The sequence below is a fragment of the Euleptes europaea genome, chromosome 2 (assembly GCF_029931775.1).
Source record: "Euleptes europaea isolate rEulEur1 chromosome 2, rEulEur1.hap1, whole genome shotgun sequence".
Classification (NCBI taxonomy): domain Eukaryota; kingdom Metazoa; phylum Chordata; class Lepidosauria; order Squamata; family Sphaerodactylidae; genus Euleptes; species Euleptes europaea.
In genome coordinates, this window is record NC_079313.1 from 6,809,419 (window position 1) to 6,825,515 (window position 16,097).

The 16,097-nt window shown below is 47.9% G+C and overlaps 1 protein-coding gene across 1 annotated transcript in view; it reads left to right on the forward strand.

Annotated features, from left to right (window-relative positions):
* The window catches only part of MYO1F (myosin IF), a 70,847-nt gene that overhangs the window by 17,641 nt on the left and 37,109 nt on the right, over positions 1–16,097 (forward strand). The window contains exons 3-6 of the mRNA XM_056867455.1: positions 5,702–5,791; positions 8,225–8,319; positions 14,303–14,390; positions 15,367–15,456. Of these exons, the coding sequence (XP_056723433.1) occupies positions 5,702–5,791; positions 8,225–8,319; positions 14,303–14,390; positions 15,367–15,456 (363 nt within the window). The remainder of the gene's footprint in view (positions 1–5,701; positions 5,792–8,224; positions 8,320–14,302; positions 14,391–15,366; positions 15,457–16,097) is intronic.

The following is a 16,097-nucleotide window of genomic DNA, read 5'->3' on the forward strand; positions in this document are numbered from 1 at the left end:
CTCAACTCTTCCTCTGACCTCATCCTTTCCTAATTTGGATGGCCCAGCTGAGTGCTGAGATGTTTGCCATCATTGTAGGCCAGTTTCGATGGCAAATATTTGTCTCTTGCCTTCCGTTTCCTGAGCACGAAAAAGGCTACACCTTCAGAGGTGAACTCTCCATCTGTCCACCCACGCCCGGAGGTCCTTACCAGAGGCCACCAGCTTTCGCAGACCTGCCATTTCAACTTGAAAAATTGACATGTCGTTTTTGCTTCTCCCTGGTGTGTAGGGTTGCCAGGTCCCCCCTTGCCATTGGCGGGAGCTTTGGTGGGAGGGCGATTTGCGAGCGCGCAGTGAGCATGCAATAATGTCCCTTCCAGGGTAAACCCAGAAGTGACTGGGACGCTCTAGCACATCAGAAATAATAATGTTTACTGTTACAGTCAAAGACCAGCACAAATATAAAATACAATCAGTGTTCCACAATAGAATCATAGAATCCTAGAGTGGGAAGGGGCTATAGAGGCCATCTAGTCCAACCCCCTGCTTAATGCAGGATCAACGTAGAGCATCCCTGACAAGTGCTTGTCCAGCCTCTGCTTAAAGACTGCCAGAGAGGGGGAGCTCACCACCTCCCTAGGCAGCTGATTCCACTGTCGAACAACTCTTACTGTAAAAATGTGTTTCCTAATATCCAGCCGGGTCCTTTCCGCCCGCAATTTAAACCCATTATTGTGAGTCCTATACTCAGCTGCCAACAGGAACAGCTCCCTGCCCTCCTGTGACAGCCTTTCAAATACTTCAAGGAATTGTATACACTCGTGAGCTAAATACATACCCTGATTAGTTAAAAAGCCTAAGGATAACTATGTATCTGCTGTGAATAAATTGTGTGGACATATAGGTATAATCGTTAGCTCACCACTTTTCTTATTAGAGTGATGCTCTTCTTAATAGCTTGATAACATAATTTTGCCATTACTGAAGCCTCCTTATCTCCAAGTAATTATTTAATCAGGTCTAACTCCGTAAACCACCCCCCAAAAAATAGTTCAGATGCTTAAACAGAGTTAGCAGAGGGGAAATAGTACTTGTTCTAACACCAGAGTACAATTCACAATGCAGTACTATATGCGAAATTGATTCAGCTTGCAGTGGGCGAACGTGGGCTGCACCTTTGCTCCACAGGCAAATGTTGAAAGCTTCCATCTAAACCGGCAGAAGGTATAGCGTCAAAGCAAGCTCTGGAGAAAGCCCATTTTAGCACATCACTTAAAAAAAAAAAACCTCTATGGAAAGCATAAAGTTCTTGGAAGAATGTGCTAGAGCGTCCCCGTCAAACCCAGAAGTTATGGGGACATGCTAGCATATTCCTCCAAAATCTCTATGTTCCCATAGAATTTTTTTGAGGGACGTGCTAGAGCCGTGTTGGCGAACCTATGGCACGCGTGCCACTTCCGGCACGCGTAGCCCTCTTCGCCGGCACGCGTGGGTGAGCTCCAAAAGGCCTCCTGGGTCGTCTGTGCCCCTCCCTCTCTCAGCTGAGCTCCCCCCCCCCCACCGTGCATGCGTCGGCGGGTCAGCTTCCTGCCTTGCATGCACGCGGCTGGCTTCTTCCTCTTCCCCCCCTCTTGCCCTGCAACAGCTGATAGGCGGCGGGGAGGCCAGCAGCAACGAGGCGGGGCCTCCTCCTCTAGGCTCCAGCAGCAGCTTCTCCTCACGGCCTTCCTCCTCCTCGTCCCCCTCAGGCGGCTCCCAGCAGTCCAGCTTCAGGCTGCCACCACCATAGTCCTCCTCCTCAGGCGCCTCTCCCCCTGCTGTTTTCGCCTGCCTCCTCCTCCTCCTCCGGGTGCTCGTGGAGGGCCAGGCGGCCCCTCAACAGCCACGTGTCCGCCGGAGAAAGGCCTGCCATCTCCCGCCGTCCTCCCCCTCTCCCCCGATCGCGCTCGTCCCTGACTCCTGCGGTAAGCTTGTGGGGTAGCCGGAGCCACCCTCGAGTCCTCCGGCTTAGGCGTGGCTGCATGGCCTCTGCCTTCTCCCTCCCCACCCCCTAAGGTCGCCCGCAGGCTGGCGGGGTCGCAAGTGTTGGCGCGCTCGCCCTCGCTCTCGCCGCCCCCTCCTCCCCTGCCCCCGACAGCAGGTGCCCAATGCCACCGCGCCGGGGCCCAAAGTCTCCGCCGTCCCGCGCCGTCGCCTCGCCGCCTCCCCAGAGCTGCCGGTAAGGGGGGGGGAGAACTACGGGTGTGCATCCTGGAGCAAGTCCTGGGTGGGGCTTGAGGCCCGACCCAGGACACTTCCTTCCTTCCTTACATCCTTTCTTCCCCAGTTCCTTCCTTCTCTTTCCTTTTCCAGTTCCTTCCTACCTTCCTTCCTACCTTCCTTCCTCTCTTCCTTTCTTTCTTTCTTTCTCTTTCTTTCTTTTTCTTTCTTTCTTTCTCTCTTTCTTTCTCTGTCCCTCCCCCCTTCCTTCCTTCCTTCCTTCCTTCCTTCCTTCCTTCCCCAGTTCCTTCATTCTCTTTCCTCTCCCAGTTCCTTCCTTTCTCCATCTCTCCCCCTTCCCCTACTAGGGCTGCCAACCTCCAGGTGGTGGCTGGAGACCTGGCAACCCTAGCAATAATGTCCAGTATTCAGGTTAAATTGCTGTATTGGCACTTGGCGATAAATAAGTGGGTTTTGGGTTGCAGTTTGGGCACTCGGTCTCTAAAAGGTTCGCCATCACTGTGCTAGAGCATCCCTGTCACTTCCTGGCTTATCTTGGAAGGGACATTATTGTAGACTGTTCCCCTTGCTGGCCAGCTGAGGGGCAGCAGGCAGGCCTGTAAATTGGCAGGTAATTAACAGGCACCTGGCAACCCTACTGGTGCGAAATTCTCCAGGCAAGTCCTTCCTGATAATTTTTAATGCTATTTTAATGCTATAAATGATGCATCGTGCATAATGCCAAGAAAGAAAGAGAGAGAGAAAGAGAGAAAGAGAGAAAGAGAGAGAGAGAAGAGAGAAAGAGAGAAAGAGAGAAAGAGAGAAGAGAGAGAAAGAAGAAGAAAGAAAGAAAGAAAGAAAGAAAGAAAGAAAGAAAGAAAGAAAGAAAGAAAGAAAGAAAGAAAGAAAGAAAGAAAGAAAGAAAGAAAGAAATTCAGAATGCCAACAATGACATCGACACCCATGTAGGAAAAAGAAAGAAATGGGGTTGCCAGCTTTTTCACTTGCCGGACGCCCCTGTTTTCCAAAGCCACCTGATGCAGACATTTAATGAAGGAACGCTTTGTGTACCAGGGCACCCACTGACACCTTAATGCTCACCAAGTGTTTTAAGAAAGTGGGCTTGGCTTTTACCCAGAAGGTCTTCTGATTGGCCATTGGAGATCTGATTAGCTTCGCCAGTTTTTAAAAATGTTCCTCGGAAGCACCTATACATAAGCTGCTTCATACTGAGTCAGGCAGTTTGGTCCATCACAGTCAGTATTGTCTACTCAGACTGGAAGCGACTCTCCAGGGTCTCAGGTGGAAGTATTTCATATAGGGTGGCCAGGTCTCTCTTCGCCACCAGCAGGAGATTTTGGGGGCAGAGCCTGAGGAGGGTGGGGTTTGGGGAGGTCCTTCAATGCCATAGAGTCCAATTGCCAAAGCGGCCATTTTCTCTAGGTGAACTGGTCTCTGTCGGCTGGAGATCAGTTGTAATAGCGAGCGATCTCCACCTAGTACCTGGAGGTGGAACTCAATCAAGGCAACCCTCACATCACCTACACCCTGAACCGGGAGATGCCAGGGATTGAACCTGGGACCTTCTGCATGCTAAGCAGATGCTCTGAGCCACTACAGCTAGGGTTGCCAACCTCCAGGTACTAACTGGAGATCTCCTGCTATTACAACTGATCTCCAGCCGATAAAGATCAGTTCCCCTGAAGAAAATGGTCGCTTCGGCAATTGGACTCTATGGCACTGACGTCCCTCCCCAATCCTCACCCTCCTCAGGTTATGCCCCAGAAACCTCCCACAGGTGGCGAAGAGGGACCTGGCAAACCTAACTACAGTACAAACATCTTCACTGTGTAACTGAAGATAACCTACAGTGGGTAGCCGTGTTAGTCTGTTTGCAGTAGTCAAAAAGGGCAAGAGTCCAGTAGCACCTTAAAGACTAACAAAAATATTTTCTGGTAGGGTATGAGCCACAGCTCACTTCTTCAGATACCTGAAGAAGTGAGCTGTGGCTCACGAAAGCTCATACCCTACCAGAAAATATTTGTGTTAGTCTTTAAGGTGCTACTGGACTCTTGCCCTTTTTGAAGATAACCTGTCCATGCAAGAAAATGTTTTTAAATAATATACTTGTTTTAAAAGGCATCCTGTTAAACAGAGCTTCTGTCTGAAATGCTGAAGCATTACTGTGTGAGTTACACATAACTTCATTCTCTGACATGTTGTGGTTGGCTTCACCTCTTGTACGGGCCATTTTCTGGTTGGCGTGATCTCCTGTGGTAGCCGTTTTCTGGCTGCTCCTGCCACTCCTAGTCAGAATTCCAAAGGTGCCCACAGGTTCAAAAATGTTGAGGACCCCCGGCATAGATATTTCTTTTGCACAAGTACCACACGTCAGAGAAGCTGATGTCGCTTGTGGATCCGGCGGGATCAGCAGTTTTTCACGTAGCTCCTTACAAGGTTAAGTATTTCGCTGAGGGTCACGTTGATCCTTGACTATGATGGAGCTGGCTCATCCAGAGCGGTCATATTCTTTTGCTTTGGAGAACAAAAATATACGCAAACCGGAAATGTATCTTCCTTTTAATTCTTCTTTAAATACACCCCTTCTTCCCGATGTCTGTTGCAGCTGGGAAATACTTCTGCATTTCAGGAGTGAGTCAACATTATCTCACCCACACACTCACATACACACACATTTTACCAAAAATATCTCAACAGTTCCCCCTCATTCTCTTTCACCTGTTTAGGTTGGGGTGGTTTAGTTGCCAGCCCCCAGGTGTGGCTTGGAGATCGCCTGGAATTACCACCGATCTCCATACAACAGGTATCAGTTCCCCTGGAGAAAATGACGGCTTTGGAGGGTGGGCTATATGGAATTGTACCCCTTTTGAATAAAGACTGAGTGGTGTAGTGGTTAAGAGCGGTGGTTTGGAGCGGTGGACTCTGACCTGGAGAACCGGGTTTGATTCCCCACTTCTCCACATGAGCGGCGGAGGCTAATCTGGTGAACTGGATTTGTTTCCCCACTTCGACACATGAAGCCAGCTGGGTGACCTTGGGCTAGTCACAGATCTCTTAGAGCTCTCTCAGCCCCACCCACCTCACAGGGTGTCTGTTGTGGGGAGGGGAAGGGAAGGTGATTGTAAGCTTGTTTGATTCTTCCTTAAGTGGTAGAGAAAGTCGGCATATAAAAACCAACCCTCTTCCTCCTCCTCCTCCTCCTCCTTCCTTCACAGAGATCTAAATTCCCACTGCTTCCATAGGATGAGGCTTCTCCATGTTCCTTTCATCGCCCCTGTGAATGTAGGGTCATTTGATTCCATGCATGAGTTTTCTCCACTCTCCCCTCCCTCATCCGACATTCCCCCTGCATTTTCTCCCCGGTGCTCCAACTTCTTGAGAGTTTTTAGAAGGTCCTTTAAAAAAATAATCAATCATTGGTGTAGTTACAGCTCTATAGCAATTACCAACTTTTGTTATAAGGATGACTTGACTATGAGCCTTAACAAGCGATGCTCAGACTTATATCGGACCAGTCTTGATCTCCGTCAACCCCTTTAAACAGATGCCCTACTTCACTGACCGGGAAGTTGAGCTGTACCAAGGAGCGGTAAGGAAACACTTGAAGGAAAGGGGACAGAATAGAAAGGAGGGGTTCAGCTGAAGTGTCACTCTCTGGAACCTTTGAATGCTCAATGTACACCCTGTAGCCACGTGGAGATGTTGCGTCTTACAGCATTTTTTTTTCAGAAGAGTATTTTGGGATAGGCCATCAGCCTCGGGACTCAGCCACGTGCACAGATTGCTTTCAGGAGTAAGCCAGTGGCTGCTTTTCATCAAAAGGACACAGGAGGAGCTAGGTTAGGCAATTCCTGAAGATTTGGGGGATGGAACCTGGGAAGGGCAGGGTTTGTGGGAGCGGAGGGGCCTCAGCCAGATATAATGCCATAGAGTCCTCCCTCCAAAGCAGCCATTTATTCCAAGGGGACAGATCTCTGTCAACTGCAGATCAGTTTTAATTCCAGGAGATCTTCAGATCCCACCTGGAGGTTGGCAACCCTTCAGGAGGTTTTGTTGTTGTTCTGCCTCAAAGACTGGTATTTTAGGAATTCTCCTGCTGTGATGGAGATAATTTTGGATGGATGGTTTCTGTGTTGAGTGAAAGAATAAAGAATGGAGGTACCATGGACTGAATAGAGCTTCCCAGAAACCATGGCTGGCGTCAGCATACTCTAAGGCAGGGCAGCTGCCAAGGCCTTGAGTTTATAACAGGGCTCACTGCTGCAGAGACCCCCAACTACATGCTGCCAAGGAAGGGCCACCAGGTGAAGTGAAGTTAGGGTTGCCCAGTCTCTCTTTGCCACCAGCCAGAGGTTTGGGGGGAGGGGTTTGGGGAGGGGAGAGACTTCAGTGCCATAGAGTCCAATTACCAAAGCTGCCATTTTCTCCAGGGAAGCTGATCTCTGTCACCTGGAGGTCAGTTGTAATAGCGGGAGATCTCCAGGTTGTACCTGGAGTAGGGTTCCCAGGTCCCTCTTCACCACCGGCGGGAGGTTTTTGGGGCGGAGCCTAAGGAGGGCAGGGTTTGGGGAGGGGAGGGCCTTCGATGCCATAGAGTCCAATTGGCAAAGATCTGATCTCTATCGGCTGGAGATCAGTTGTAATAGCAGGAGATCTCCAGCTATTACCTGGAGGTTGGCAACCCTACACTCCTGGCAGGCACAAAGGCGGTGTTCCTATCTGCATGCACCACCCAGAACTGTCAGGGGAAGGACAGGTAGTTAATAGGAAGGCTCACAAACAGGTGAAGGAAGGAGGGAAACAAGGCAGGTGGGAATGGACTGCAAGGAAAGCAGGAGTGGGGGGGGGTCCTGGTTGGTGCTCAGAGGAGGGGAGGAGGGCCCTGGGTACTTTCTGTCAAAACCCTGCCAGATAATAGGCTTTCCTGCATTTCCCCCCCCCCCCCATCTCTCTGGCCCCATGCTGCTTCGATTTATCCCCTGATTTCTGAATGCATTTTTGTGCCATTAGTTTTCATTTTTCTTTTCTTTTGATTACCACCGCAGAGTTTTTCCAGTTTTTTTTATACCACTTCTACCCCAATCTTTTTCTGGAAGCCAATTTTGAGTCACCTTTTTCTCCTCGTGCATAATGTTTCTGCCAGTTTTCTTTGTCCCGTTCACTCCCACCCACCTTTAGCCCACTTTTCAATGACTTGACGGTCATCATCGTCAAAACACTCCCTCCCCCTCCACTAGAAGAAGAAGAGTTGGTTTTTATATGCTGACTTTCTCTACCACTTAAGGAAGAATCAAACTGGCTTACAATCTCCTTCCTTCCCCCTCCCCACAACAGATACCTTGTGAGGTAGGTGGGGCTGAGAGAGTTGTGACTAGCCCAAGGTCACCCAGCTGGCTTCATGTGGAGGAGTGGGGAAACCAACCCAGTTCACCAGATTAGCCTCTGCCTCTCATGTGGAGGAGTGGGGAATCAAACCCGGTTCTCCAGATTAGAGTCCACCGCTCCAAACCACCGCCCTTAACCACTACACACCATGCTGACTCTAGGGTTGCCAACCTCCAGGTGGTGGCTGGAGATCTCCCGCTATTACAACTGATCTCCAGCCGATAGAGATCAGTTCACCTGAAGAGAGGTCTTCGTTTTACACGGGATTCTTTGTCTGCCCCTGTAAAATCATGGCAAATATCAAAGCAACAAAATGGGGTGGTGGATACAGAACTTATTTTATCTCAGCTTTCCTTTTTAAAAAGCTGTCACGTTTTTGTCCCTTATGACTGAAGGTAGGCTGGGAAGTCTGTCAACAAGGCCTCTGAAACACGCAAAGCTAGAGGAGTAAACAATACGGGCTACAACATGCTTGCCTATGTCATGGCTTACAAAACCAGGAAGTATTGCGCAAAACAGCAGAGCAGCGTATAATATGTAGAAGAAAAGAGATGGTAGCAATTCAGGCTTTCTTGGTGAATTGTGTTTTTTCCCCCTTCAATTCAGCACTGACCGTTCACTTTTGGCTATGTTCTAGGCTCAATACGAAAACCCACCCCACATCTATGCGCTGACGGACAACATGTATCGTAACATGCTCATTGATGGGGAAAATCAATGTGTCATTATCAGGTAACTGAAATCGTGGGTGGATGGGGGATCGAGTGTGGTCTTTGAGGCACTCTTCGTGGTTCTATGCAGGGACCTTTTATGCAGGGATGTTTCCCGCGGTCACCCCTGCTGACTGCCTCGGGGGCTTCCTTTTGATTATGCATGCGTTTTCCACCCATCGGAGGTCGCCTCGCTCTCCCCATGTGTTTTTCCTGCATTTTCCAGATTCTGGCTAAAACAGCATCTGGAAAACATGGGCAAAACATGTAGGGAGAGCGAGGCGACCTCTGATGGGCATGCATAATCAAAAGGAAGCCTGGAAGTAGTTGATGGGGGTGACCGCAGGGAAGAAGCCCGGCATAAAAGGCCGTGGGTGTAAATAGGAACCCGTGAGTATTTACAACTCCTGCTGCATCCCATAGGTACATAAACATGCTTGAACCTACTTTAAACCAAGACCATTGGTCTATCCAGTGCTGTATGCTCAGACCAAAAACGATTCTCCAGCGTCTCAGGTCATTCACATCGCCTGTGTATTTATTTTACAAAATTTATATCCCACTCTTTTGCCCTCACAAGGGCCACCATAGTGGCTAACAATTTAAACCTTACATGATAAAACCCTACCATATGATTAAAACATACATGATAAAATACACAATGAAAACCTGCTACTCAATCCTGTTAACTGGAGATGCCGGGGATTGAACCCAGGACCTTCTAAGCCCCAGGCAGATGCTCTAGTGCTATGGCAAAGCCCCACCTCTCTATATATGAACATTTGTGCATGGATATACAAATAAAACTCTACATCCTACTCATCAAATCAATCATGGAATCATCGAGTTGGAAGGGACCACCAGGGTCATCTAGTCCAACCCCCTGCACAATGCAGGAAATTCACAACTACCTCCCCACACACACACACACACACACACAGTGACCTCTACTCCATGCCCAGAAGATGGCCAAGATGCCCTCCCTCTCATGATCTGCCTAAGGTCATAGAATCAGCACTGCTGACAGATGGCCATCTAGCCTCTTCTTAAAAACCTCCAGGGAAGGAGAGCTCACCACCTCCCGAGGAAGCCTGTTCCACGGAGGAACGACTCTAACTGTTAGAAAATTCTTCCTAATGTCTAGACGGAAACTCTTTTGATTTACTCAAGGCAACACTGCACTTAGGGTTAGGGAAATTCCTGGAGATTTAGGGATGGAACCTAGGGAGGGTGGGGTTTGAGGGGTCGGGACCTCAGTACATCTTCCAAAGCACCCTCCGAGGAACTGATCTCTGTAGTCTGGAGATCAATTGCAATTCTGAGAGATCTTCAGACCCCACCTGGAAATTGGCAACCCTAACTGAAGCCTGTAATAAAACCTGTGCAAACCGGCACCTAGAACCATATGGGGAAGGGGAGGGGGCAAGTTGGAAGGAGAACCACCAGAGAAAAATAGACTGAGGCCTTTTATGCATGGGTTGTTCTCGTTGCAGTCACACACACACACACCCCAACTACTTCGGGGCTTTGTTTTAATTATGCATTATTTTCCAACCTTCAGAAGTCACGTTGCTCTCCTCTTGTGTTTTCCCCGCATTTTTCAGGATGCTGTTTTACCCTGAGTTTAAAGTCTGCCTCAGTGCCAAATCGAAAGCTGGTCCTGTGCATACTTTTTAAAAAATTTAGATATTTTCTCCACCCTTAATCCCCTGCCAAAGCCGGACTCAGGGTGGCTTGTCACTTTGGGTTTTTCTCCCCATGCCCATTCTCGCTTTTCCCTCCCACATGTTTGTCCCCCTCATCTAACCCCTCCCCTCGAAGCTATTATTGAGCGCACTAATAAAAGAATAATGCTTCTTATTTGGTCAGTTTCACAGCGAGTATGGGTCAGTTTCAGATCGAACGTGGAGAGAACACTGAAATAATCACAAACAACCTATGTGGCTGCTTATTTGGTCAGTTTCACAGTGAGTTTGGGTCAGTTTCAGTTCTTTGCAGGATGGAACAGACCCAGGCTGATTCGCTGCCCTTCCCCTTATAGGCATAGGCATGAAAGTTTCTCTTTTTTGGGTTGTGAGTTCAAGACCACCGATGGAACGATGAATATCACAAATGACAGTATGAGTTGGTTCTTGTAGGTTATCCGGGCTGTGTGACCGTGGTCTTGGTATTTTCTTTCCTGACGTTTCGCCAGCAGCTGTGGCAGGCATCTTCAGAGGAGTAACACTGAAGGACAGTGTCTCTCAGTGTCAAGTGTGTAGGAAGAGTAATATATAATCAGAAAGGGGTTGGGTTTGAGCTGAATCATTGTCCTGCAAAAAGTATCAAAGGTAATGTGCTAATCAATGTCCTGTAAGTATCAAGATAATGTGCTAATGAGGGTGTGGTATGTTAATATGGAACCATTGTATCCTGATCTGTTAATGTGTGAAATCCAAAGCTAATCTGCATGGCTATTGTGGACTGTAGTCTTTGTTAGTCTGGAGGTTTTCAGGACAGGAAGCCAAGCCTTATTCATTCTTAAACTCTCTTCTTTTCTGTTAAAGTTGTGCTGAGGTACAGAGAAGCCATTGAAATTCATAAACAAGTGTTTTTATGTTCTTATGACCTCTGCATTGAGTCACCCAGAAAGAAATTGGTTGGGTGGTGGGGGTTGTCTGGACCCTTCGCTGCTTTGGCTGTAACATGGCTACTTGGTTCAGATCAAATGAAAGAATCCCGCTGCAGGGCTGGCGGGGGGTTAGAGAGGTTCCTCAGGGGAACAGGCTTCCTTGGGAGGTGGTAAGCTCTCCTTCCCTGGAGGTTTTTAAGAAGAGGTTAGATGGCCATCTGTCAGTCTATGACCTTAAACAGATGATGAGAGGAAAGGCATCTTGGCCGTCTTCTGGGCATGGAGTAGGGGTCACTGGGTGTGTGGGCGGTAGTTGTGAGTTTCCTGCATTGTGCAGGGGGTTGGACTAGATGACCCTGGTGGTCCCTTCCAACTCTATGATTCTACCTATTTAAAAAAAAAATACACCACAGCCAATTACAAAACGGTGTTTTCAGGAGAGAGGGACTCACACATGGTTCAGAAGCTCCGCATTTTCACTGGGGATGTATAATTGATCACAAGGTACTCCTGGAATTCCTTTGGGGCAAAAAGCCCCTGTGCGTAGCGTTTTGAGAATTCGACTGCAAATACTGTGCAGTTAGAGAGCAGCAGATCCAGCCGAAACAGACCACGCATAAAAGGCCTCAGAGTTCCTGGTTCTAATTACCACTCTGCCACTAGGTGACGTGGGGCCATTCAAATGTAGGGTTGCTAACTCTGGCTTGGAAACTCTGGCCATTTTCTCCAGGTGAACTGATCTCTATCGGCTGGAGATCAGTTGTAATAGCAGGTGATCTCCAGCTAGTACCTGGAGGTTTATCAAAACAATTCACAGCGCGATGCTAATAAGCTATGCAAAAACAATCCACACAAGGCTCAGTTCTATACATATGTTCAAAAGGAGATAGTCAATACAAAACATAGTGCAAGCAATATCTATAGGTGAGCGACAGTCAAACAAGAGAACATTATACAAAAATATCAAAGACAAGTCAAAGAACAATATATACAACAAATCTATGTCTAATGTTTCTCTTTGAGTGTTAAAGACTTTCCAGTACAATTTCAGTCTTTGTAAGAGCTGATCCCGAAAATAGAAAGAATTCTTACAGATTTTCCAAGAGTCCAAGTGGGAAATCAGACTTTTATATCCACTGGCTATGTGCTGCAGGTGTTTCAAAAGGAGACCAAGCTGGCACTTATAGTAGAACGGAAACGTCTTCCAGGTAATAGATGCTTTCACCAATGATGGTGTAGGCAAACTTCCACCACCAGACTACTATGTAGCATTAAGAAAACAACAAGGCTGAAGAAGCCATCGCTGGTGAAAGCGTCTATTACCTGGAAGACGTTTCCATTCTACTATAAGTGCCAGCTAGGTCTCCCTGGGGAACAGGACAATTGGACCCTACGGCATTAAAGTCCCTCCCCAAACCCCACCCTCCTCAAGCTCTGCCCGAAAAACCTCCTGCCGGTGGCCAAGAGGGGCCTGGCAACCCTACTCATTTTTGGATCATAACAAACACAGAAGAGGACATTTCTCCACATCCTGCAACCAATCTGTTGCAATGGTCTCCTCATAAAAAAACAAAAAAACAAAATTGTACTCTGTTAGGTGAAGAAGATGGCAAGGGCCCTGCTAGATCAGGCCAAAAGTCATGATATTTCCCACAGTGGCCAGCTCGGAAGTTAACCAGCAGGAGCCCAGAATCCAAGGCCCCTTCCCACCCCTAGCAGCACAATATGGAGGTTCCATTCAGGTTTCATTCAGCCATCCTAGCTAGGTTTACCAACCTCCTGGTAAGGCCCACAGAAGGAGAAGGAAGAAGAAGAATTGGTTTTTATATGCTGACTTTTCTCTACCACTTAAGGGAGACTCAAACTGGCCTAAAATCACCTTCCCCTCCCCACCACAGACATTCTGTGAGGGAGGTGGGGCTGAGAGAGCACTAGAAGAGCTGTGACTAGCCCAAGGTCACCCCGCTGGCTTCATGTGGAGGGGAAACAAATCCCATTAGCCTCCGCAGCTCATGTGGAGGAGTGGGGGAATCAAACCCGGTTCTCCAGAGCAGAGTCCACCGTTCCAAACCACCGCTTTTAACCACTACACCGTGCTAGCCCAGAATTACAACTGATCCTCTAAACCAGAGAGATCAGGTTCCCTGGAGGAAATGGCAACTTCAGAGGACGAGCTGTATGGTATACCATATAGAGCACAGGAGAAACAGAAGTCCTAGAGTGACCTCAAATCCCTGAGATAACTCCCCTCCTCAAACTCCATACTCTCCAGGCACTGGCCCCCTCCCCAATCTGAGCCGGTGACATCAAGGGACCTTTCTGTTTGATTTCCGAATTGATTATTTAAGACCCCATCGTAACAATAGGCTTGTGACCCAAGACAATTCTACCTAGCTTCCATCTCTCGGTAAAAATATGGATATGTGTCTCTTCCCTGCCATGCTTTTGCCCTGTCTTTAACAGGGTCTTTCTTTCTAGTACCCATTCCTGATAAATAGGGTTGCCAACCTCCAGGCGATGGCTGCAGATCTCCTGCTATTACAACTGATCTCCAGGCAATACAAAGTTCCCCTGGAGAAAAGGGCCACTTTGGCCATTGGACTCTATAGCATTCAGTCTCTCCCCTTTCCAAGGGGCTGGGGCCTGAGGAGGGCAGGATTTGGGGAAGGGAGAGACTTCAGCGGGGAGTAATGCCATAGAGTTCACCTTCCAAAGTGGCCATTTTCTCCAAGTGGACTGATTACCATTGCCTGGAGATTGGTTGTAATAGCAGATCTCCAGCCACCACCTGGAGAATGGCAGCCCTACTGATAAACCACTGACTGTATGGTGGTTGAATAGGGGTGCCAACCTCTAGGTACTAACTGGAGATCGGCTGGTATTACAACTGATCTCCAGCCGATGGAGATCAGTTCACCTGGAGAAAATGGCCACTTTGGCAATTGGACTCTATGGCATTGAAGCTCCTCCCCAAACCCTGCCCTCCTCAGGCTCCGCTCCCAAAAACCTCCTGCTGGCAGCGAAGAGGGACCCGGCAATCCTATGGTTGAGGGGGAGGAATGGTGGGGAGAAGGATTGCCATCTTTGAGTCAGGAAATTCTTGGAGATTTGGAGGTGGGTTCTGGGGAGGGGAGGGTTAGAGGAGGGGAGGAACCTCAGCAGTCCATAACGTCATGCAGTCCATCCTCCAAAGCAGCCATTTTCCCCAGGGGAACTGATTTCTGGGGCCTGGCGATTGGGTGTAATTTCAGGAGATCTCCAGACCCCACCTGGAGGCTGGCAACCCTTGGATGATGAAACCACAATGGAAGAACCCTCACTTCGTTGCCCTAATTTCTGCTCGCCTGCTTTATAGATCCACTCTGTTTGACAGACGTCTTGTTTTCTTCTTTAGCGGCGAAAGTGGAGCCGGGAAGACAGTGGCAGCCAAATACATCATGGGCTACATTTCCAAAGTATCCGGGGGTGGAGAGAAAGTGCAGGTGGGTCTTCTTGGCAGATGGACATCTTTTGCACTATCTCCCCTGCCTACCTCTACCTCACTTTCCCCTTCTCAGTTCTCGACTTCCTGCTGACTCCAGAGCAGTGGTTCCCAACCTTTTTTTGACCAGGGACCACTAGGACATTTTTGTTCGGTATAGGCACCCCAAGGTTCAAACTAAAAATTCCGAGCATTTGAAAATAAACTTTAATCATAACTGTTAGTTAAACATTAAACTTAGAATAATATTTGAATATATATATTTTTATAATAGAGAACTTTTAATTGAAAATATTAATTTATTATGGGTTTATAACTTTGTTTCACGGACCTTAATTTAGTTCTCACGGACCCCTGGGGGTCCATGGACCCCTGGTTGGGAACCAGTGCTCCAGAGGGACGAGGTAGAATAGAATTCCGTCTGTATCTGAAGAAGTGAGCTGTGGCTCTCGAAAGCTCACACCCTGCCAGAATTTTTGTTAGTCTATAAGGTGCTGCTGGACTCTTGCTCTTTTCTACTGCTGTTAACACAGCTACCCGTCGTGATCTAAGTCCTGAAGTGGGTGAGAAAACGCCTGGTCTTTATTCAGGCCTTTATGAACACAATCAAGTTTCCTGATAATGTCTAATTCAGTAGTTCCATGCTATTAAGTATCTGACAGTGAGGGATATTTTGAGAGGCAAACACCTGATGTAAAGTCTTGTAATTTAATACCCACTTCCTCTCTGCCCCTTCCCACTGTGTTAGGGTTGCCAGCCTCCAGGTGCTAGCTGGAGATCTCCTGCTATTACAACTGATCTCCAGCCGATTCACCTGAAGAAAACGGCCGCTTTGGCAATTGGACTCTATGGCATTGAAGTCCCTCCCCTCCCCAAAACCCGCCCTCTTCAGGCTCTGCCCCTAAAACCCTCCGCCGGTTGCCAAGAGGGACCTGGCAACTTAAGCTGTGTCCTGCGGTGTTTCTCTGTCTTTTCAGCACGTCAAAGATATTATTCTCCAGTCTAACCCACTGCTAGAAGCCTTCGGCAATGCCAAGACTGTCCGGAACAACAATTCCAGCCGATTTGTAAGTCTTTGCACTGTTTTGGGGGACTCCATTTTAGAGCTCACCTCTGGGTGAAGATCTAGAGAAGGTTAAGCAACAACCTTGGGACTTTCCCTCTGGTTACAGTTGCAGCATTTTGCAATCCAGTTTATATTTTCCTGCTTTAATAAAAACCATATTGTTCTTTCCTCGCTCTTCAGTTTGGCTTTCGAAACACTACCCTAGGGGAAATCAAAGCTGAATTGTTGCTTTAAAAAAATACTTTATTTGGCAGCCTCCTTTCAGGATCATGAATTTCCAGTTGGGTAGAGTAAAATCTGCATTAACCAAACATCAGTTAATCAGTATTTAAGAAAATAAATATTAGAGGTTTGGGGTGGGCGGCACTGTGATATACTGCAGTTCTGCAGGAACACAGAAAAAGTGCAAATGTGGTAGAAGGCGCAGAAATTCACCTTGCTGAGATACTCCCCCTCTTTTTTTCTTTAAAATCAAGATTCTAGTCCATATGGTTTCCAGTGTGAGCAGCACCTGCTGAATGCAGAATGACTGAATGAGATTTCTGCAAGTTATGAGTGATGCTTCAGTGCCCCCTTTCCCCATAAGTAGCAGAAGAATGTACGCCTCATCAGAGCAAACATGCAAATGTGCTTAATTTCCAC